The 23,356-nt window shown below is 32.7% G+C and overlaps 2 protein-coding genes across 4 annotated transcripts in view; one reads left to right on the top strand and one right to left on the bottom strand.

The window, feature by feature from the left end:
* LOC111679324 (probable serine/threonine-protein kinase DDB_G0282963) overlaps window positions 1-23,356 on the bottom strand; it is a 342,621-nt gene that overhangs the window by 306,910 nt on the left and 12,355 nt on the right. The gene's annotated exons all lie outside the window — the stretch shown is intronic.
* On the top strand, window positions 14,082-15,293 carry LOC124420564. The gene is made up of 3 exons (XM_046953884.1): window positions 14,082-14,308; window positions 14,368-14,833; window positions 14,889-15,293. The coding sequence occupies exons 1-3, from the start codon at window positions 14,100-14,102 to the stop codon at window positions 15,132-15,134; spliced, it is 921 nt and encodes a 306-aa protein (XP_046809840.1). The 5' UTR covers window positions 14,082-14,099; the 3' UTR covers window positions 15,135-15,293.

The raw sequence follows: 23,356 nt of genomic DNA, 5'->3' as shown, positions 1-23,356 counted from the left end.
CAACAACAACACTGTATATTAGAAAAAGATATACACGTGTGTGTATTTTTTTGTATGTTTGGATGATTGATTGCGTTGTTATTTTTGTTTTTCTGTGTTTTTCGTTATGTATGTTTTATGCAACAACAACACAGTATATTGGATTAAGATGAACACGTGTGTGTAGATGTATTTGGTTTTATTCAGCTGTGTATTTTGTTTTGTATTTTTGGATGCTGTCCAAGTTTTAAGAAGTATATTTTACAAAAAATATTTTAAAATATTTTCTACAATGCCAAATTTGATGTCAAGCTAAAAAAAAGAGATGTAAAATATTTTGTGCTTTTTTAGTTTAGTCAGGATCAAAAGATGTATAAAAAAAATCTTCAACATTTTTTTGAAAAAATAATATTGAAAATTTTAATTGATTTTTAAGAATTTTAATAGACATTTTTGACAGATTTTCATCCTACAGTATCAAATAATACAAAATATTTCCCAAATCTTCTTGTTGGCTTGACACCAAATTTTACATTGTTTGATTAATAAAAGTATTTATTTAAAAGTATTTTTTAAAACTTTGAAGTCCTTTTGAAAGGACACAGGATCACGAAATGAAAAACTAAAAACGCATGTTTTTCCCTTAAATTTATAGCTTCAGACGTATATCATCCGGTTCTTGACCAACAAAGTTATTCTCTTTTTATCGGACGGTGTAACATGTTTAAAAAATCTGTTATTACTTATAATGGTATTTAATTTGCTTGCAGAAATTTGAAATAATACTACCGACAAGGGGTATCCTTGTGGAATTCCATCGTGTAATGTTTTAGCAATTGAAAGTTGGATCCGATAATTGTTTTACTTTGTGTACAACGACTTAATAACTCTGTTACCTTATGGGAACAAAGTATAAAAGACAAATTAATTCTAAATTTTACGTTGGGGACTTTTAGGTTTGTGATTAATTGTGATATAACACAAATGTATAGGCAGATTAGACTTGATAGTTCTCATACTCCATTCCAACGAATTTTGTGTTGTGATTCTCCGACAGAGGAAATTCAAGACTATGAGTTACAGACTGTAACCTTCGATGTTAATTGTGCCATTGCCATTCGTACCTTGATACAATTGGCCGAAGATTCCGAAGCTGAGTACTTTAGCGGCGAAAATACTTCGGAAATGTATGTACGTCGATGACGTATTAACTGGGACTCATGAGATCCCAACCGCTCTGATCGCTCGCGATCAACTTATAGCGGCTTTAGCATAAGCGGGTTTTGTGCTAAGGAAATGGACTTCGAATTAGAAAGCCATTTTATCCGTTGACCATTTAGTAGATTCCAAACTATTAACATTTATTGAGCCAAGAAGCTCAAAAACTCTTGGGTTACAGTGGAATGCTTATTCGGACTCGTTTTATTTTAATGTGGATCGTATTTCGATGCGATCAAGTCACACGAAAAGAGAGGTAAGGAGTGAGATCGAAAAACTCTTAACATACATATATGTTTATAAAAAAGAAACCACTAAACTTACAGCTTTATTTTTTTTATTTGATTGGGAGCTCTTTTGAAAATGCGTTCTATTTTTTTGGCTTTAGAAACATCATGTGGACCATTCCTTCTACCTGAACCAGGTTTTCTATCAACTGACAAGTTCTCACGGTACTGTTTAATAACATTGGAAACAGTTTGACGGCAGACCTTTGTATGCTTGGCCAACTTTTTGTAAGACCAAGTTGGATTTAGTTGAAAATATTTAATAATTTCAGTACGCACTTTTTTCTGGTCACTCATTTTAATCAGATTAACAAAAAAATTAATGAAAAATGACCCTTGTTCATGGGCAACCTTTGTAGCCAACAGAGTTTGTAAAATTCAGAATGTGGTAGGAAAACATAATTGGCACCATGTCAAATCTGACGACAACCCAGCAGATTTGGGAAGTCGGGGTATTTCACCCTCTGATTTAACACAGAACAATCTATGGTGGCATGGTCCAAATTGGCTTCGGAAAAAAAGCACTAACTGGAATCTAGGAAATTTGGCTTTATTAGATACGGACTTAGGAAGTAATGGAGGTAGAGGATCAAGGATCTAAGGTGGCTACAGTAGCTGATCCAGCATCTGTTCCAGCCCCAGCTACAATACCGGCCCCAGTTCCAGCTCCAACACCTTCTTCAACTCCAACACTTACTTCGGCATCTGCTTCAGCACCAAAGTTGCTTGCATTAAAGGTCGTTTCGGTTGAGAATTCTTCTGAATCTACAGATCCAGACCCGGTAGCAGCTCCCACAATTGCAAAGGCATCAAATGAGGAATCCTCGGGCTCGAATGTTAGTTAACAGTGCACAGTGGGGCAGAATGGAAATTTTTTGGAAATAAATCTGGCATTTCTAAACGGCTGATCCGATCGGGATAAAATTTGGCGTGAGCGTAGCCAAGGAGTATTCGAGTTTAAGTTTTGAAGATGAACCCCGCAGATGCTCCAGGGACGGAGCTGTGGCGGCTCAAAGTAGAGTACGTACGACATGTAAAATTTTTAAACTCGTGCCATTTTTTTTGTTTTTCACCCAAATACAAAGATTTTTATATTTTCTGAAAAAAACATGTGGATCGTATTTCGATGCGATCAAGTCACACGAAAAGAGAGGTAAGGAGTGAGATCGAAAAACTCTTAACATACATATATGTTTATAAAAAAGAAACCACTAAACTTACAGCTTTATTTTTTTTATTTGATTGGGAGCTCTTTTGAAAATGCGTTCTATTTTTTTGGCTTTAGAATGTGGTAGGAAAACATTCTCTTATAATATCCGAGTTATAGGCATTTAAAAATTTAGTGATACAAAATTTACCATACCTTGGTCCGCCTTTTTTTGAATACCGGGCGTAATTTTGGACCAAATGGACTCAATTTTTTCTTGTTAGTTAGACAACAAAATTTCCAATAATATACAAAAAATTTCAGATCAATGTCATTTACAAATCCAAAAATATATGTTTTTTTATTTAAAAATTCAAAAAATTTAGATTTTTGTCGTTTTTTTTTTTTTGCCTAAAATGTGTCTTAACTCTTTTATTAATAAAATAAAATTTTCTTTAAGAACATATAACAATTTTATAGTTTTCTAAAAGGTATCTTTACGCAGAACGCTTTGGCGTAAAAAACTTGTCACATTTTTTGAAAATGTTGCCACTGCGTCCTTCCGAATATGACCTATTTTTTATCAAAACTTCAACTTTGGGCGACATGTTCTAAAATCCCAAAGCTGGGATCAGAAAACTGAAAGCAGTTTTGGAAACCTCAATATGTTTTCTATTTACTCCAAAAGTATTTTCCCAGCCCTGAAAGAAATGTGGACCCTATGGGCAAAAATGTAAAAAATCCCATTTTTGGGATTTTCATTCCTATTTTTGGGAATTGCGGGATGCCCTTTGACCTTTTCAATTTTTTTTGCATTTTCTTATTTGAAATGACAAATTTAACAAGCGTTGAAGATTTCATTGAGTTTTGTTCATAAATAAAGATTTTGTCATATATTACATATTTGTTAAATTTCTAAAACTATGATTTATATCAAAATAGGGTCGCAGATAGCAACAACAATTTAGTCCATATTTATCCCTGAATATCTATTTTAGTTAGATATGGAAATTCTCGACCCTTTACAAAAAATTTCAAGCCAATATCTCAATTACATTCAAAAATATGTTTATTTAAACCTGTATCCTTTAATTTCATATTTTTCATATTTTAGTATTAAATATGACAGAACATGTTTAAATCTTATATTTACCTATTTTATATTTGTTTGCTTATCATTATAATTGAAAGGTCCTATTATGCTTAAATTTTCAGAAATTTATAACTATTTTTACCTCAATTTTTTCGACAGATCATTTCGTTCTGTTTCGTTTATGATCATGTAGGTAAAAATATACAGGTAATGATAATTTCGATTCATTCATAAGAAATATCAATGACTGAATTACAGGTTATATTAATATAGTCCAAAATTTCGTAATTTTTTACTTTGGAATACCTGTATCGGAAATGACAAGAATTGGTATATAAGCATCATTAACAGCATCGAGAATTGTGTCAGACTTTTCAGAAGACCATCTAAGGAAAATTCATAACTGTGATGTTGTCTTAATGTGTAAGTGGGGATGTGACGGTTTATCAGCACTTCCAGAATACAAACAAGCTTGTGGAAGTCGGACATTAGCAGACTACAAAAGTGTATTTATGTCATCATTAGTGCCATTACGAATTCGTTCATATTCCCTTAATCCATCATCGTCAAGCATCGGAAATTCATTTGAAGATATATGTATCAATACAACCCCGGGTTCAAAAAATTTTTGTAGACCCATTGGATTTGAATATATAAAGGAGTCAAAGAAAACAACAAAAGATTTAGTGGAATATTTAAAAGATGAAATAAATGCAGTGGAGCCCATTTGCATAAAAATAAAGGAATTCTCCAAAAAATAATGAAGAATTGAAAGAACTGAGAGCTGCGGAAAAAAGCAGAATCCAAGAAGAATTTATAGTTCAGATGGGATTAAACATCGACAAACCACTTCCAAGTTGCGGTAGTACAAATGACGGTAATACGGCGAGAAGGTTTTTTCGTGATTTTGAAATTACTTCAAAAATAACTGGAATCGACAAGGAGTTGCTTCGAAAAGTTAACACTATTTTAATGGCACTGAATAGTAAACATAAAATTAATGGAAATTGATTTGGGAATATACATCTGAAATTTCTAAATTACTTGTATCTCTGTATCCATGGAGGGAACTAACACCAACAGTACACAAAGTATTGTGTCATGGTCAAATAATAATTGAATCGAATATTCTTCCACTTGGAGAGTTAACAGAAGAAGCCCAGGAAGCGAGGAATCGAGATTTTAAGCATGTTCAACTTTTTAGCTCAAGAAAATGCTCCAGGCAATCACAGAATGAAGATATTTTTAATAGTTTATTTCTATCTTCTGATCCTGTTCTTTCAACTATGCGAAAAAGATGGATTTGTTATGAAACTCTATCATCTCAAAACGAGGAAGATTTAAAGGACTTATGGATATGTATACCGATATGACAGATTATTTTATAGAAAATAAGTAGTGTTAGGAATTAACATATAAGTAGGTTGTAAGAATTAATTGTATTATGTTTAAGATAAACAGTTCAAATAAAAAGCTATTATACTAACTGATGATATTGTATTAAATTGTGTTTTATATTTCGGTGGACGGGAAAGGTGGTTTGTGTGGGGTGATTTAGGGTTGTTGTGCGTGGCTCATAATAAAATTGTGTTTTTTTATTGTATATACAATGTTATAGTCTTTAATAAAATAATTAACTAAATAATTTTTAAAAATTGTCCAAATATTTTATTCAACACCAAATGTATGTTCTGTCATACTTAATACTAAAATATGAAAAAGATGAAATTAAAGGACACAGGTTTAAATGAACATATTTTTGAATGTAATTGAGATATTGGCTTAAAATTTTTGTAAAGGGTCGAGAATTTCCATATCTAGCTATAATAAGATATTAAGGGATAAATATGGACTTAATTGTTGTAGCTATCTGCGACCCTATTAAATTTTGATATAAATCATAGTTTTAGAAATTTAACAAATATGTAATATATGACAAAATCTTTATTTATGAACAAAATTCAATGAAATCTTCAACGCTTGTTAAATTTGTCATTTCAAATAATAAAAAAAAATTGAAAAGGTCAAAGGGCATCCCGCAATTCCCAAAAATAGGAATGAAAATCCCAAAAATGGGATTTTTTACATTTTTGCCCATAGGGTCCACATTTCTTTCAGGGCTGGGAAAATACTTTTGGAGTAAATAGAAAACATATTGAGGTTTCCAAAACTGCCTTCAGTTTTCTGATCCCAGCTTTGGGATTTTAGAACATGTCGCCCAAAGTTGAAGTTTTGATAAAAAATAGGATATATTCGGAAGAACGCAGTGGCAACATTTTCAAAAAATAGGACAAGTTTTTTACGCCAAAGTGTTCTGCGTAAAGATACCTTTTAGAAAACTATAAAATTGTTATATGTTCTTAAAGAAAATTTTATTTTATTAATAAAAGAGTAAAGACACATTTTGGGCAAAAAACGGCAAAAATCTAAAATTTTTTGAATTTTTAAATTAAAAAACGTATATTTTTGGATCTGTAAAAGGTATTGATCTGAAATTTTTTGTATATTATTGGAAATTTTGTTGTCTAACTAACAATGAAAAATTGAATCCATTTGGTCCAAAATTACGCCCGGTATTCAAAAAAAGGCGGACCAAGGTATGGTAAATTTTGTATCACTAAATTTTTAAATGCCTATAACTCGGATATTATAAGAGATAAGTAGTATGTCCAAGCATGTTTTTTCAAGATCTCGTCGAGCGCTTTCAGAAAATATAAAAATTTGTATTTGGGTGAAAAACAAAAAAAAGGCACGAGTTTAAAAATTTTACATGTCGTAAGTACCCTACTTTGAGCCGCCACAGTTCCGTCCCTGGGGCATCTGCGGGGTTCAAATTCAAAATTTAAACTCGAATACTCCTTGGCTACGCTCACACCAAATTTTATCCCGATCGGATCAGCCGTTTAGAAATGCCATATTTATTTCCAAAAAAAATTCCATTCTGCCCCACTGTGGATCGGTCCATAATTGACCCTACCCCCCATATAAACTTCCCTTCAAAAATTACTTAATTGCTCATAACTGGCTAAGACAATCATCAATAATGGTGCAATTTGGCACAAACATGTTTTATGGGAACGTTAATCACTTCGTAGAATTTTATAAGGATCGGTTCATAATACCCCCCAAATAAAGTTCCCTTCAGAAAATAACTTTATCGCTCATAACTGGCTAAGAGAAGCATCAATAATAAAGCATCAATAATAAAGTTCCCTTCAGAAAATAACTTTATCGCTCATAACTGGCTAAGAGAAGCATCAATAGCGGTGAAATTCGGCACAAACATGTTTTATGGGAACGTTAATCACTTCGTAGAATTTTATAAGGATCGGTTCATAATACCCCCCAAATAAAGTTCCCTTCAGAAAATAACTTTATCGCTCATAACTGGCTAAGAGAAGCATCAATAATAAAGCATCAATAATAAAGTTCCCTTCAGAAAATAACTTTATCGCTCATAACTGGCTAAGAGAAGCATCAATAATAAAGCATCAATAATAAAAAGTTCCCTTCAGAAAATTACTTTATCTTTCATAACTGGCTAAGAGAAGCATCAATAGCGTTGAAATTCGGCACAAACATGTTTTATGGGAACGTAAATTTTGAAAGGATCATTTTATAATTGACCCTACCCCCCATACAAAGTCCCCTTCTAAAAATTACTTTATCGTTCATAACTGGCTAAGAGAAGCATCAATAGCAGTGTAATTCGGCACAAACATGTTTTATTGTGACATAAATATCTTCGTAGAATTTTATATGGATCGGTCCATAATTAACCCTACCCCCCATACAAAGTCCCCTTCAGAAAATGACTTTATTGCCCATAACTGACTAACAAAAGCATCAATAGCGGTGTAATTCGATACAAACATGATTTAAAAATTTCAGATCAATATCATTTACAGATCCAAAAATATACGTTTTTTAATTTAAAAATTCAAAAAATTTTAGATTTTTGCCGTTTTTTTGCCCAAAATGTGTCTTAATTCTTTTATTAATAAAATAAAATTTTCTTTAATAACATATAACAATTTTATAGTTTTGGAAACCTCAATATGTTTTCTATTTACTCCAAAAGTATTTTCCCAGCCCTGAAAGAAATGTGGACCCTATGGGCAAAAATGTAAAAAATCCCATTTTTGGGATTTTCATTCCTATTTTTGGGAATTGCGGGATGCCATTTGACCTTTTCAATTTTTTTTTTTGCATTTCCTTATTTGAAACGACAAATTTAACAAGCGTTGAAGATTTCATTGAGTTTTGTTCATAAATAAAGATTTTGTCATATATTACATATTTGTTAAATTTCTAAAACTATGATTTATATCAAAATTTTAATAGGGTCGCAGATAGCTACAACAATTTAGTTTATATTTATCCCTTAATATATTTTTTTAGTTAGATATGGAAATTCTCGACCCTTTACAAAAAATTTCAAGCCAATATCTCAATTACATTCAAAAATGTGATCATTTAAACCTGTGTTCTTTTAATTTCATCTTTTTCATATTTTAGTATTAATTATGACAGAACATACATTTGGTGTTGAATAAAATATTTGGACAATTTTTAAAAATTATTTAGTTAATTATTTTATTAAAGACTATAACATTGTATATACAATAAAAAAATATAATTTTATTATGAGCCACGCACAACAACACCTAAACCACCCCACACAAACCACCTTTCCCGCCCACCGAAATATAAAACACAATTTAATACAATTTCATCAGTTAGTATAATAGCTTTATTTATTTGAACTGTTTATCTTAAACATAATACAATTAATTCTTACAACCTACTTATATAGTTAATTCCTAACACTACTTATTTTCTAAAAAAATAATCTGTCATAACGGTATACATATCCATAAGGTAATATAAGTCCTTTAAATCTTCCTCGTTTTGAGATGATAGAGTTTCATAACAAATCCATCTTTTTCGCATAGTTGAAAGAACAGGATCAGAAGATAGAAGTAAACTATTAAAAATATCTTCATTCTGTGATTGCCTGGAGCATTTTCTTAAGCTGAAAAGTTGAACATGCTTAAAATCTCAATTCCTCGCTTCCTGGGCTTCTTCTGTTAACTCTCCAAGTGGAAGAATATTCGATTCAATTATTATTTGACCATGACACAATACTTTGTGTACTGTTGGTGTTAGTTCCCTCCATGGATACAGAGATACAAGTAATTTAGAAATTTCAGTGTATATTCTCCAAATCGATTTCCATTAATTTTATGTTTACTATTCAGTGCTATTAAAATAGTGTTAACTCTTCGAAGCAACTCCTTGTCGATTCCAGTTATTTTTGAAGTAATTTCAAAATCACGAAAAAACCTTCTCGCCGTATTACCGTAATTTGTACTACCGCAACTTGGAAGTGGTTTGTCGATGTTTAATCCCATCTGAACTTTAAATTCTTCTTGGATTCTGCTTTTTTTCCGCAGCTCTCAGTTCTTTCAATTCTTCATTATTTTTTGTTGATTTAGTAAGATTCTCTGGCACACTTCTATATTTGAGGTCGTATGCTTTGTGTAAAAAGTAATCCTAAAATCGTATTCTGGCATGAAGTGGTGAAATTCCGAAAGACAGGACTTCTTCATTAATACTTCTGCTTTTGTTTATATTTGAGAATTGCGACTTTTTCTCATTACATATTGAGCATCCCCAGAAGGATGAAGTTTCTGTTATGGCATTGCTGACCTTTCCATCAATCATTGTTAAGCTTAGCTGATATGATACGTTAATAGAGAATTCCTTTATTTTTATGCAAATGGGCTCCAGTGCATTTATTTCATCTTTTAAATATTCCACTAAATCTTTTGTTGTTTTCTTTGACTCCTTTATATATTCAAATTTAATGGGTCTACAAAAATTTTTTGAACCCGGAGTTGTATTGATCCATATATCTTCAAATGAATTTCCGATGCTTGACGATGATGGATTAAGGGAATATGAACGAATTCGTAATGGCACTAATGATGACATAAATACACTTTTGTAGTCTGCTAATGTCCGACTTCCACAAGCTTGTTTGTATTCTGGAAGTGCTGATAAACCGTCACATCCCCACTTACACATTAAGACAACATCACAGTTATGAATTTTCCTTAGATGGTCTTCTGAAAAGTCTGACACAATTCTTGATGCTGTTAATGATGCTTATATACCAATTCTTGTCATTTCCGATACAGGTATTCCAAAGTAAAAAATTACGAACTGTCTACCTATTAACATTTTGGACTATATTACTATAACCTGTAATTCAGTCATTGATATTTCTTATTAGTGAATGAATCGAAAATATCATTACCTGTATATTATATCATAAACGAAACAGAACGAAATGATCTGTCGAAAAAATTGAGGTAAAAAATAGTTATAAATTTCTGAAAATTTAAGCATAATAGGACCTTTCAATTATAAGGATAAGCAAACAAATAGAAAATAGGTAAATATAAGATTTAAACACGTTATGTCATATTTAATACTAAAATATGAAAAATATGAAATTAAAGGATACAGGTTTAAATGAACATATTTTTGAATGTAATTGAGATATTGGCTTGAAATTTTTTGTAAAGGGCCGAGAATTTCCATATCTAACTAAAAAAGATATTAAGGGATAAATATGGACTAAATTGTTGTAGCTATCTGCGACTCTATTAAAATTTTGATATAAAGCATAGTTTTAGAAATTTAAGAAATATGTAAAATATGACAAAATCTTTATTTATGAACAAAACGCAATGAAATCTTCAACGCTTGTTAAATTTGTCATTTCAAATAAGAAAATGCAAAAAAAAAATTAAAAAGGTCAAAGGGCATCCCGCAATTCCCAAAAATAGGAATGAAAATCCCAAAAATGGGATTTTTTACATTTTTGCCCATAGGGTCCACATTTCTTTCAGGGCTGTTAAAATACTTTTGGAGTAAATAGAAAACATATTGAGGTTTCCAAAACTGCTTCAGTTTTCTGATACCAGCTTTGGGATTTTAGAACATGTCGCCCAAAGTTGAAATTTTGATAAAAAATAGGTCATATTCGGAAGGACGCAGTGGCAACATTTTCAAAAAATAGGACAAGTTTTTTACGTCAAAGCGTTCTGCGTAAAGATACCTTTTAGAAAACTATAAAATTGTTATGTTCTTAAAGAAAATTTTATTTTATTAAAAAAAAGAGTTAAGACACATTTTGAGCAAAAAAACGGCAAAAATCTAAAATTTTTTGAATTTTTAAATTAAAAAACGTATATTTTTGGATCTGTAAATGATATTGAAAAATTTTATTTTATTAAAAAAAAGAGTTAAGACACATTTTGAGCAAAAAAACGGCAAAAATCTAAAATTTTTTGAATTTTTAAATTAAAAAACGTATATTTTTGGATCTGTAAATGATATTGATCTGACTAATAAGAAAAAATTGAGTCCATTTGGTCCAAAATTACGCCCGGTATTCAAAAAAAGGCGGACCAAGGTATGGTAAATTTTGTATCACTAAATTTTTAAATGCCTATAACTCGGATATTATAATAGATAAGTAGTATGTCCAAGCATGTTTTTCAAGATCTGAAAAACAAAAAAATGGCACAAGTTTAAAAATTCTACATGTCGTAGGTACCCTACTTTAAGCCGCCACAGCTCCGTCCCTGGGGCATCTGCGGGGTTCATCTTCAAAACTTAAACTCGAATACTCCTTGGCTACGCTCACGCCAAATTTTATCCCGATCGGATCAGCCGTTTAGAAACGCCAGATTTATTTCCATAAAATTTCCATTCTGCCCCACTGTGCAGTGTAAAGGAAGACACCCGCTGTATAGATGCGCTAGTTTTCGGAAGTTGCCTCACGAAAACAGGCATAGATTTGTAGTTTTACATCAGTAGCAAGATGTTTATTGACTAAACACCTGACTAATGAGTGCAAGTCGTTGGTGAAGTGCAACATATGCCGCGACAATCACCTCTCTGTTTTGCACTCACCAGGAAAAGGTCAAAAAAAGAAAGACGCGAAAACTAAACCCCATACTTCAGCGCAGTCAAAAGCGAAATCTATTCCCTATCCCGCCCAGGCTTTGAATGTGCCATTAAGATATTATATTAACCTGTCTCCGACCTTAAAAGTAAATTTGTTGATAGGCAACCGTCGAATTTTGGTCCGAGCGTTTTTAGACTTGTGTTGTCCGATGTCTTATGTTTGTGAGTCCCTAGTCCAGCAGCTTAGGCCACCTATATCGTCTGCCAACGACGTTAATATATGTCGTTTGACTATCGGCTCAATATATGTGCCTCATCCTCAAATCACGTTGTCTGCAACTGTGAAGAAAATGGTCGGTATACGTACTCTACCGGAAATATTTCTGATCCCACATTTAATCAGGGCTAGAACCAAGTGCTTTCATTATTAAAATAAAAATCTATTCTAGCCCGGGTCTTCCACTTGAACAATACACCCCATTTGGATGGGGTTTTTTCCGGCCAATCCCCTTATTAAGAAAATAAAACAATATTAAATTGACTTGTGAATGTTTTTTATTCATGCGTACAGTCGAGATACTGAAAAAATCCACCTGTGGGACTTCGGTTCTATAGGGAAAGTCAAGAGACTTCTTAAAAATCAATCTGTAGGACTTCGGTTGTATGGGGAAAGTCGAGAGACTTTCTAAAAAAAAGTCGAGAGACTTTCTTACAGAGACTGAAAATAACTGGGCCATAAAAGCAAAGTGATTGAATTGTGATTTATTTTTTATTTTAAAAATAAATCACTCAGAATAACAGTTAAATAATGTTTTTTTGTTTATGTGCTTTGGTATGACTTTTACTACTTTTTATTGTTTTTAATGATTGCAGTGATACACAAACAATTTCGATTATGGTTGATCTGTTTTGCTGTTTCAATTCTTTCTCTTTTATTTCGATTATGCATTTCAGTAGTTAATTTTCAACAAATTTTAGGAAGAAGTTTTATATTTGTACAGTTGTTCCTTAAGGAAAGAGTGTCGAGATGGGTCGAAAAACCAATCGTGAACTACGAAATTTTTTCAATTTTCATTGTGAAACAAATAAAACTGTGTGCAAAATTTGTAAAAAAATATATAATGGAAATCATTTAACAAATTTAAGAAGACATATAATGCAACATCATAAATCCGTTTATGATGATTTATCTATCGTCGATTATGAGGAAGTTCAGAATAAAAGAGTGAAAATAAGTTACAGAATAAACAAAGATGATTTTGTTTCCTCAATACTCCAAATTCTTACGGATGATGGGAGACCTTTATCCATTTTAGATAATGATGGATTTAGAAACATTGTTGATCCCATTTTTGAATGTTTAAAAATAAATCCAATTAATTCCCATAATGTGAAAATCTTTATTGAAGAAAAGGCAAATAAACTAAAAGAAGATATAAAAATTCTTCTAAAAAATAAAATTATATCCCTTAAAATTGATGTCGCTACAAGGCTTAACAGAACCATTTTGGGGATTAATGTACAACTGGTAATGTTTACAAACGGTAAAATGAATATAGTTATAAAAAATTTGGCAATGATTAATTGTGAAGAAAGAGTTACAGGGGAATATATTAAACAAGAAATAATGAAAACCCTGGAAAGATTCGCGATAAATATTAACCAAATTTACAGGTAAGTTATCTTTTTTATTTACGTACTTACAAAACGTTTTTTTTAAATAACGATATGATTGCCTATACCAATTATAATTATACACAAATTATATGTTATTTATCGATAAATTTGAAACATGATTTCATTCAACCTCATTGAGCATAGAAACATAAAATTAATCATATAGAGCACGGAATAAATAAGAATCTGTAAAAGGGGATTTTTGGTACTATTTAATCCTTCAAAAGGTGCTTTTTGAATACTTGAACCTATTGAACCTAGAAATAAATATAAAATTAAACACGCAGTATCTTGATGAAATGGTAGTCTATAAAAATTCGATCTTTAGCTAGTACAATTTGATTTTTATGCAATATTGATCCTATTTAAGAAATTGCTTTCTAAAATTCATTGAAATCGAATGGGATACAAAAAATGGCGTTTAATAATGTTCCATTTAGAAAATTCGTGATTACCTTTACAAAACATTCAGAAATGCCAGATTTATTTCTAAAATTACCTCTCTGACCTACTGTACAACGCAATGACACTGATCGTAAATTGGGCAATATTGTGATGAATATATACTGATAATCTAAACAGAATTATAAGCTCTAAAGGCAATTGCATAAATAATTTATTTAGCTATTTTAGATGAGAATTTAACATTATAACATTAAACTTATTTAGCATTACAACGGATAATGGGAAAAATATGATTAGAGCTGTAAAATTCATGAATGATGAAATGTTAACCGATGACTTAGAAAATTCAGATACCGATGATCTGCTGGACAACATTTTAATACCAAACATTCATTTAATGCGATGTGCAGCACATACGCTACAACTTTGTGTTGTAGACCTTCACAAACAAAATGATTTAAAATATAAAATAGAAGTTGCAAGAAATGCTGCCAAATCATTGCGAACATCAAAAAATAGGTATAAATATAATAGAATTATAAATTTTTATATGTACAATAAATTTTATTATTTTGTAGACTAATATTAAAAAAACACAACCAAAAAATACCTTCTTTAGATGTTATAACCCGTTGGAACTCAACATACACAATGATTAAATCATTAAATGAAATTCGTGAATTTATAGACGAAAATAACCTTTTAGAAGTGCCAATAGATTGGGAATGGATTAATATGTATTTGCAAACAATGGAACCAATTTGGAACGTAACAATGAAATTCCAAAAAGAACAATTTCCTTTATGTGAATTGTTTAAATTATGGATGAATTTAAAAAGAGGGTTTCAATTAAGTCAATTTGAAATGCAAAAGCTTATATCGCAAATTATGAATGGGAGAGAACATTTCCTATTAGATAATGTGACTTTATTAAGTGCTGTATATCTGGATCCACGTTTAAACTTGCTTTTAACTGCTACTCAGAAGCTATCAGCCAAATCTAATTTAAAGAATATTGCTAAAAGAATCCAAACAATAAGAGAAGTATGTTGATCTTATTTACATGTATAAGATTGTAATTTTTATACAGCCCTTACAGATAAATGGAGATGATGTAGAAGCCAACCGAATAGAACAAATTCCAGATATTGTTGTAAATGAGAACTGCAATACAAATGAAAATGATTTTCTTACATCGCTGATGAATGAAATTGAATCGGAAAATACCACATCAAATTCCTACGAAAGTTTTGAAAATTTACTCGAAGTTTACAATAAAATTGAAAATTTTGAAAATATCCATAAACGACTTCCTATAGACACAAACATTTTTTTCATTTTATGAAAATATTAAATACAGTTGCCCACAAATTTACCAAATAGCTGCAATAGTGCTTGGCGTTCCTGCTACCCAAGTATCCGTAGAGAGAGCATTTTCTTCTCTACATTTCATTCTAAATGAGAGGCGGAGTAATTTAGGTGCAGATATTTTAGAAAAGTTACTCTTTATTAAATTAAATTCTAAGCAAAATATTTAAATATTTTTATTTGTATTAATATTGAATATAAATTAATAAATACTTATACTTAATTAATATTATATTGCTCTATATATATGTTGAAAAAACTTAGTTTTCTTTTGTAAATAAAATATTTAAACATAAAAATGTACTAAATACATAATGAAATCAAAAAATATCAAAGTTTCTTAATAAGAATAGCTTTAGATGATAGAATATTTGCGATTTATTTTTCAAAGTATGTTAATAAAGACTTCTGCTTAACCTTTACGAACAATATGAAATAATAAATAACTAATTATGATTTTTGTTTACTTTTACTTTTCTGTTTCTCTCAACCATTAACCTAAGAATTTCTCTTTTAAATCACTCTCTCAGTGATTTAACACAAAAAAGAAATAATAAATAGTATATGGTGTTAGAATATTTCAAAAACCAAAATGGCCCAGTTATTTTCGGTCTCTGCTTTCTTAAAAATCTACTCAGGTTCTTTGACTTTTCGTCGAAAATATTTAAAATTTGAAAATATTAATGAAAATGAAATTAAAAAAAATATATATAAATATAAATCAAAATGTAATGAAAAGAAAAAAAATTATATATGTATAAGTTTATCCTAGATTTATTAACCTTTATTTCTGATTTATTGTTGCAACTGACTTCGTCGTTGCAAGGTAGCCGGCAATGTTCATTTTAGAAATTTATTTGAAACCCTATTTTATATTCCCTTTATACTACGATCTATTGATGATTAACCCTCTTCATCCAGTAAGAATGTGAAGAAGTCAACCAGCATTGAAGGTAGGCTGATTGATTAAATCGCCATTGTTGAGGGTGGGTCGGAAGATTTATCCTGGGTTAAGGGCGTGAAGGTTGTCAATTGCGGAAACAAGAACTCATTGGAATTCTTAAAATCGGCAATTGGCAAATGTAGCGACATTAACCCAGCAGCAAAGCTTGAGGTGATACAGGCTTCCGAAATGCCACTACGGTCAATAGTAACAGTGTAGATTCCACCACCCGTATGAACGGTATAAACCATACTGGAGGTATGGCCAAACAGAATGTTAGTCTTCTTACAGACCAATGGAGACATGTGAACTCAATGTAAGGAGAATACTGGCAAGGACTTTCGATTCGCTGTGGATCGAAAGTCCTCAGAAGGCCTGTATGAGAAGTTTGGTGTTGACTCTGTCAGGTTCCGATCCAGAAACATGACAGAACCAAAGAAGTTGCTTGTGGTGAAGATAAACCTGCATCACTATTCGCAGACGGACGTGTCCTTATTGGATTAACAATAATAAGGTTCTTGGTTTAAGGGTCAAAGGTTACACCTTTGTCCCGTCTACCGAGGACAATGTAAGGACTTGTATCCTGGCAAAGAATGAATTAGGTTTTCTCATTTCTCATACTTTAAGGAGCGGTGACATAGCCGTAATAATCAGAGAAGCCAAAGGTAGGCGTACGCTCACACTGGCTTCGGTGTATATGCCGTGCGAGGCTACTGAGATGCGTGAGTTGACGGTATATGCGAGAATAAAAAGTGCGATCCTTGTGATGGGCTGCGATGCTAATGCTCATCATTGCCAATGAGGCAGCATGGATATCAACAAAAGAGGTTAGTTAATATTTTACTTTATAACTGATAATAATCTCATCATCTGTAACAAGGGCTATACGACGACGTTCAGGAACAAGGATAGGGAGGTAGTTACAGATTTAACTTTAATTAACCGTTTAAAAGATCTCGTTAGGGATTGGAAGGTTGCAACGAATTGTTCATTTTCGGACCATAGTCGCATTGCCTTCACACTGGATTTTGTCATGGCTAGAAGTCCACCTTTTAGGGATCCTAGGAAAACAAATTGGGAAACCTTAATGATAGGGTAGAGTCTGTGTTGGCACAACGGGCCTTGTGCGATTTGTTGCCAACTGATTTAGAGGGGGTTGTGAACGAGTTCCCAGATATACATAAGAGAAGCTATGAGCTAACTTGTCCGGTTACTTTCCTGGGCAAAAGAGAGCAACCTAAGTGGTGGAGCAAGAAACTTAAACTTCAAAGGTCGACTGTTAGGAAATTTTTCAATAGGGTCAAGTTTACAGGTCAAGCAACTGACTGGAATAACTATAAAATGTGTTTCAATAAGTATAAAGCTGATCTCAAATGGGCTAAAAGGATTTCATGGTCCCAGTACTGTAAATCCATAGACAATGTCAACGAGTTATCAAGATTCCAAATGGTATTATCTAAGAACCCAAGGGTCATAAGGTATATCCAAGGAAGTGATAACTCATGAGCTCTGAGACCCTAGCTCTTCTAATGGGAACACATTTTCCGGGTTGTCTTGCAACTGAAGATGTGGTTGACGACCATCGGGTCTTCGAGTCTGTGGCGCCAAGTAACACACCGGATGGCATATTTCCAGCTCTACTAAAGAACTTGCCTCAGGACGCTATATCTCTTCTGCTGGAGATTTTTAAGAGATGCCTTGGTAGATATTTACCAACGAGGTAGAGAGAGGTTAGGGTTATTTTCATACCCAAGGCCGGTAAGGCAAGCCACTCAAAGCCAAACGATTTTAGACCTAAGTAAGTTGTGTTGAGCACGGCTTGAAGAATAGGTATTATAAGGAGTGAGATCGAAAAATTCTTAACATACATATATGTTTATAAAAAAGAAACCACTAAACTTACAGCTTTATTTTTTTTATTTGATTCAAATTATTATTACAATTTACAAAAAAAAAAATATTTTTATAGTTTTAATCACTAGTGATGAAATTTTGAACCCTTTTCGGAAACCCTTCCATTAACGTTTTTATAGTGCTTTCTGTCACTTTGCTCGAACATGTAGTCCATCTCCGTTTAAAATCTACCACACTTTTGGACACCTTTTTTGTACTCTTCAATTCTCTTTTAACAAGAGCCCAATATCTCTCCTCTGGCCTTAGCTCCGGGCAGTTTGGAGGATTTGCCTCTCTTGGTACAAATACCACATTATTGTTCTTGTACCACTCAATGGCTTGTTTACCATAGTGACAGGATGCCAAGTCAGGCCAAAAATAAGTGGACACATTATGAAGTCTTATGAATGGAAGCAGCCTTTTTTGTAAACATTCCTTGATGTAAATTTCGGTATTTATAGAGCCCGTTGTAACAAATGATTGGCTTCTTTTGCCGCAACTGCATATTGCTTGCCATACCAAGAACTTTCTGGGAAATTTTGTCTGCTTATGGGTCCTAAACTTTTCTTCAACATTCCCTCGAGCATCAGCAACATAAAACTTTTGACCTGGAAGTTGCGAAAAATCTGCCAGAACATACGTTTCGTCATCCATTATGCAGCAAGAATATTTTTTTATAAAACTTGACTTCAATTTCCGTGCTCTGTTTTTGGCCTCTAAATTTTTAGCAGCGTTCCTGTCAGGAACTTTTTGAGCCTTGTATGTTTTTAAACCTGCATTAGCTTTAACTTTTCGTACCAAATAGTCCGAGCACTGAGCTAACCGAGCTGCTTTCCTACCGGATGTGTTGGGAGCTCTTTTGAAAATGCGTTCTATTTTCTTGGATTTAGAAACATCATGTGGACCATTCCTTCTACCTGAACCAGGTTTTCTATCAACTGACAAGTTCTCCCGGTACTGTTTAATAACATTGGAAACAGTTTGACGGCAGACCTTTGTATGCTTGGCGAAATTTTTGTAAGACCAAGTTGGGTTTAGTTGAAAATATTTAATAATTTCAGTACGCACTTTTTTCTGGTCACTCATTTTAATCAGATTAACAAAAAAATTAATATAATTGACATTACACATAATAACTGACATGTTTTTCAAAGGTAACTTGATCAAAAAAAATCAAATAATACTTTGGTTGAAAAATGTAATGAAAAACGTGTGTTAAGAATTTTTCGATCTCACTCCTTACTCTGACTGCGTTTTTGGACATTGAGGGAGCCTTCAATAATATAAGGATTGAGGCTATTAGAGATTCGCTTATAGGGCTCGGAATTCAAGACTTCCTGATAAGTTGGATAGTCTGCATGCTTAGCGGTAGAATTATTAACTCGACCCTAGGGGATCATTGCATTAGGAGAAGGGTTACCAGGAGGAAACCACAGAGGCGTGTTTTATGTCCTCTTCTGTGGCTACTAGCGGTTAACGGTATCCTAAGGCTACTTGACTCTAAGGATCTGCATAGGCAGATGACGTGATGATACAGATTATGATTTCACGACTCTAGACTTCGGGGAAACATCTTCCAAAATGCCTATATCGTTGATATCAATATAAAACGGTCATACAGACTCCCTGACGAATGTAGTGTCTTCCAAGCAGAGATCCTAGCGATCTGGAAAGCGACGAAACTGATAAGGAATCATATCGATCAGGGGTCGGTTGTGACAATTTATGTTGATATTCAAGTTGCCCTTTGAACATTGGATTGTCATACGGTACACTCGCACCTATTTGGAGATTGTAGAAATGCCCTTAGGGATATTATGAGACTGTTTGTCATTAGATTTTGTTGGGTGCCAGGCACTGTAATGTACATGTTAATGAGGTTGCAGACGAACTATCTAGATTAGGTTCGAACCTTGATACAAATGATAGGGAAAGGATGGTAAAATCACCCATTTGCCACTATAATAGGATACGACATCATTAACCAGTCCTGGAATAGTAGATTGGATTGCAAAATATCAAAGGTCCTGTAGCCAAAACTTGATTGATAGATTGGATTGCGAAAAAAACTAGAATTTCCAAGGTAACTCTTCACTTTATTAATATTAGCAATATCAACTTAATTACAATTGGAACTACAACGCTGTCGACAATGAATTTTCATACATTTTGTATGTAGAGCAAAATATCGCCTTGTGGTAGGCGACATTGTGGTTGAGATAGATTCTATTTTACTTTTACTGCGATAGCTGGCGTTCAATTCATTAATCTAATTCATTGTAGCGTTGCCATATGTGCAGAATATTTTGTTAAAAATCTTGCAAAACTGCAAAAACGAGGTTGTTATAATGCGCGTTTTTCGGCATGTGTTATTATTAATGTCAAATATTAAATGAAATAAATATAAATAAAACCAGAAAAATAATATGTCTGTTCCCGTATTATATTCAGAATAATTTTTTAATCTTTCCTTTTTATTTTATAAAAAATAGTTTTAAACAAAACATAATTTTGCCTTGATTTTTTCTTATGTCAAAAATGTGGTCTGTCGAAAGTCGCTTAATTTTAATTCGTCGCTTGCATTTTTGTGTTATTTGTCGACAGCGGTTCCACTTCTAATTAAGCTGTATCACTGGCGTTTTTTATTTCTTTCTCAAACATTGACAACCCTCTTTACATATCACCATCACAGAAGAAGGGTGGTATATTGTTTTTGTCATTTGTAATACATATATCGAAATATTGTCAAATACCCACAAAGTATATATAATTTGGGTCCTTATTAAATGATAACCCCCATTACCTCAATGTCAAGTTTTATTCTATCGTAAGGTTAAATTTACAGTTTCCATAAAAAAATATTTACAGAATATCTATATGTTAAATAATAACCGGAGGTGGAGTTAACGGGGCTAAGACGAATATAGCGATGAAATGCGACACACATAAGTTTTATGCGACCCAAAATGTATCTACCAGTTTTTTTAGGATCGGCCCATAAATGACTCTACAGTCTCCCTTCAGAAAATTATTAACTCTTATCACTGGCTAAAAGCGAGTATAGCTAGAAAGCTTGACGTAATATATTAAGAAACTTACTTACATACATATTATGTAAGTAAGTAATCGAATGGGAATAGGTCGGACCCTACCCCCAATAAAAAGTCACATTCATAAAATTTCTTAACGTTCATTGCCGGCTTAAAAATACGAATTATGAAATTCGACATAACAAGCTTTCATATGAAAATTATTATTGCATTTTGATGAGGATTCAGAAAATTACGAGTATAGCAATGCATATCGTCAATGCATTACGAGTATAGCAATGCATATCGTCATAAAAGAATTATACAGAACAAAATCTATGTACACAAATTTATGAGTATCGGTTCATAATTGATGCATATAACGCCCTCAGCAGAACTTATCTGAGTACTCTATTATCATTTCTTACTGGTCATTCCAAGTTTGGAAACTGCAAAACCCATTGGTCTTCCATACTCATCTTCTGTGTAACTGCCCGCACTTAAATCGATTCGTTATCAGGCAACAGGGTCGGCATACTTTTCTGATCTTTCTGATCTATCAACTGTTCAACCTGATTGTATTCTTGCATTTTTTACTCTTAACTCTTAAAATTTGTAATCGACCAATACCTTCATATAGGAAGTTGGAGCCCCGAGCAAATTATAAATCCACAGTATTATATGGTATCCACCAGTTTGTTTTTACATAACCTAAGTAAAAAGAAACACACACTATATTTTTTCATATCAACTCTATCTACTTCAGTTTATATTTAATTTCTTAATACTATCATTGCTGTCTCTACCGTTTTTTTTCTCTCTTTACGCATCTTATCTTTATTTTCAGACATCACAAAGGGACCAAATTGGACACAAGTAAAGCTATACTCTTTGTAGTGTACAGTCTGCATAACCTAACCTAACGCCCTCTTCAGAATATTACTCTTATGTTCACGTTTTAAAAATTTAATAAAAATATTTTGTTAGTTCAAAATAACTCGGTCCAAAATTGACATAAGCCATATTCCAAATACCACCCTGATGTTTATAGAGGGCATTCGTTTTACGTCATACAATTAGATGGTGGGTATATGAGATTCGGCATAGTCAAATATAGGACTCCCACTTGTTACTTTCTATTTATGTTTTATTAATGAATTAAAATGTTTCAAAAGTACATATAATACCTGTTCAGCTCCACCACAATTTCCCAAGATTTTATGAAAATAAAACAATATATTTGCAAATTTAATGAGACGTAGATCTCTCTGTACTTATTTGTTATTATTATTATTATTTTACCTCGTAGAAGTAATAACGCCAAGAGCACGTAGTGCTTATGTTGACGATCAGAAAAGAAGTGTGTTTTTTACTTTACAAAACGTAAATTGGTGGCAAACTATATTTAGGTACCGTTAACGGTTTACTCGTTAGAATTTTCCAACAAAGTTGTAAATAAAGCGGAGCTTAGTAAGATTCTAACGTCGCAAAAAATAGTATTTGCATGGGTTATCAAAACAAGTGTAAACCATAAATCGAACTTGAACAATACCAATATTATTTTCTTGTTTAAAAGATTGCAAATACTAATGCATTCATGAACGTATTTTTATTATTATTTAAATAATATCGAAATTACCAATAAAATATATATTTGTACCCTAACGATAACCCTAAAATATTTATACCGAAATAAGCCAAAATACCGATAACGCTAAAATAACAATTTAAGTCAAAAAGCCGATAACGCTAAAATAATAATACGGAAGTAACAGCTTAAACTATACAATTTTAATCCGGGGGTTCTGTATTTAGGTCCAAGCCAAGAAATTGGGCTACTTCAATAGGGTTAGTCCATAAATCCATTGGGCTAAGTGAATTAGGGTGGGCTGGACAGTTGAATATGTGGTGGGTATCATGGGGACCCTGTCCACAAGATAGGCATATATTGGGGACGGCACGGTCTATGCGGGACCAGTAGACGTTAAGCCTGTTGCTCCATCCCGATCTCAGTTGTGCCAGAGCAACTCTTCTCTATTTCTGCTATGGGCGGTGGGCGACCTCCAAGAACGACATTCATGCGGTAACCTGAAAACGCGGTATTGATGGCGTCTCTATGAATGTCGTTCAAAGCTGCTGTATACGAAGTCCGATCAAAGGGATTCTGAACATAACTTCGTATGCTGTCTTCGTATACACGAAGGTCCTTCCTGACATGCCTCGGGGGAGCATACAACTGTGTAATGTTAAAGTTGGGATGACTCCTCCGGTGACATCCCAGGAGGAACTGTTTAGTCAGCATGACATTATGTTCCTTGACTGGGAGGACCTTCG

Source organism: Lucilia cuprina, chromosome 6, assembly GCF_022045245.1.
Source record: "Lucilia cuprina isolate Lc7/37 chromosome 6, ASM2204524v1, whole genome shotgun sequence".
NCBI classification, from domain to species: domain Eukaryota; kingdom Metazoa; phylum Arthropoda; class Insecta; order Diptera; family Calliphoridae; genus Lucilia; species Lucilia cuprina.
Note: the sequence above shows the minus strand (reverse complement) of the source record. Positions and strands in the feature narration are given on the sequence as shown.

Coding starts and splice junctions, on each gene's coding strand:
- LOC124420564 (XM_046953884.1), top strand. CDS start 14,100: ATGAATGATGAAATGTTAACCGATGACTTAGAAAATTCAGATACCGAT. Junction 14,309..14,367: donor TTGCGAACATCAAAAAATAG/GTATAAATATAA, acceptor ATTATTTTGTAG/ACTAATATTAAAAAAACACA. Junction 14,834..14,888: donor GAATCCAAACAATAAGAGAA/GTATGTTGATCT, acceptor CAGCCCTTACAG/ATAAATGGAGATGATGTAGA.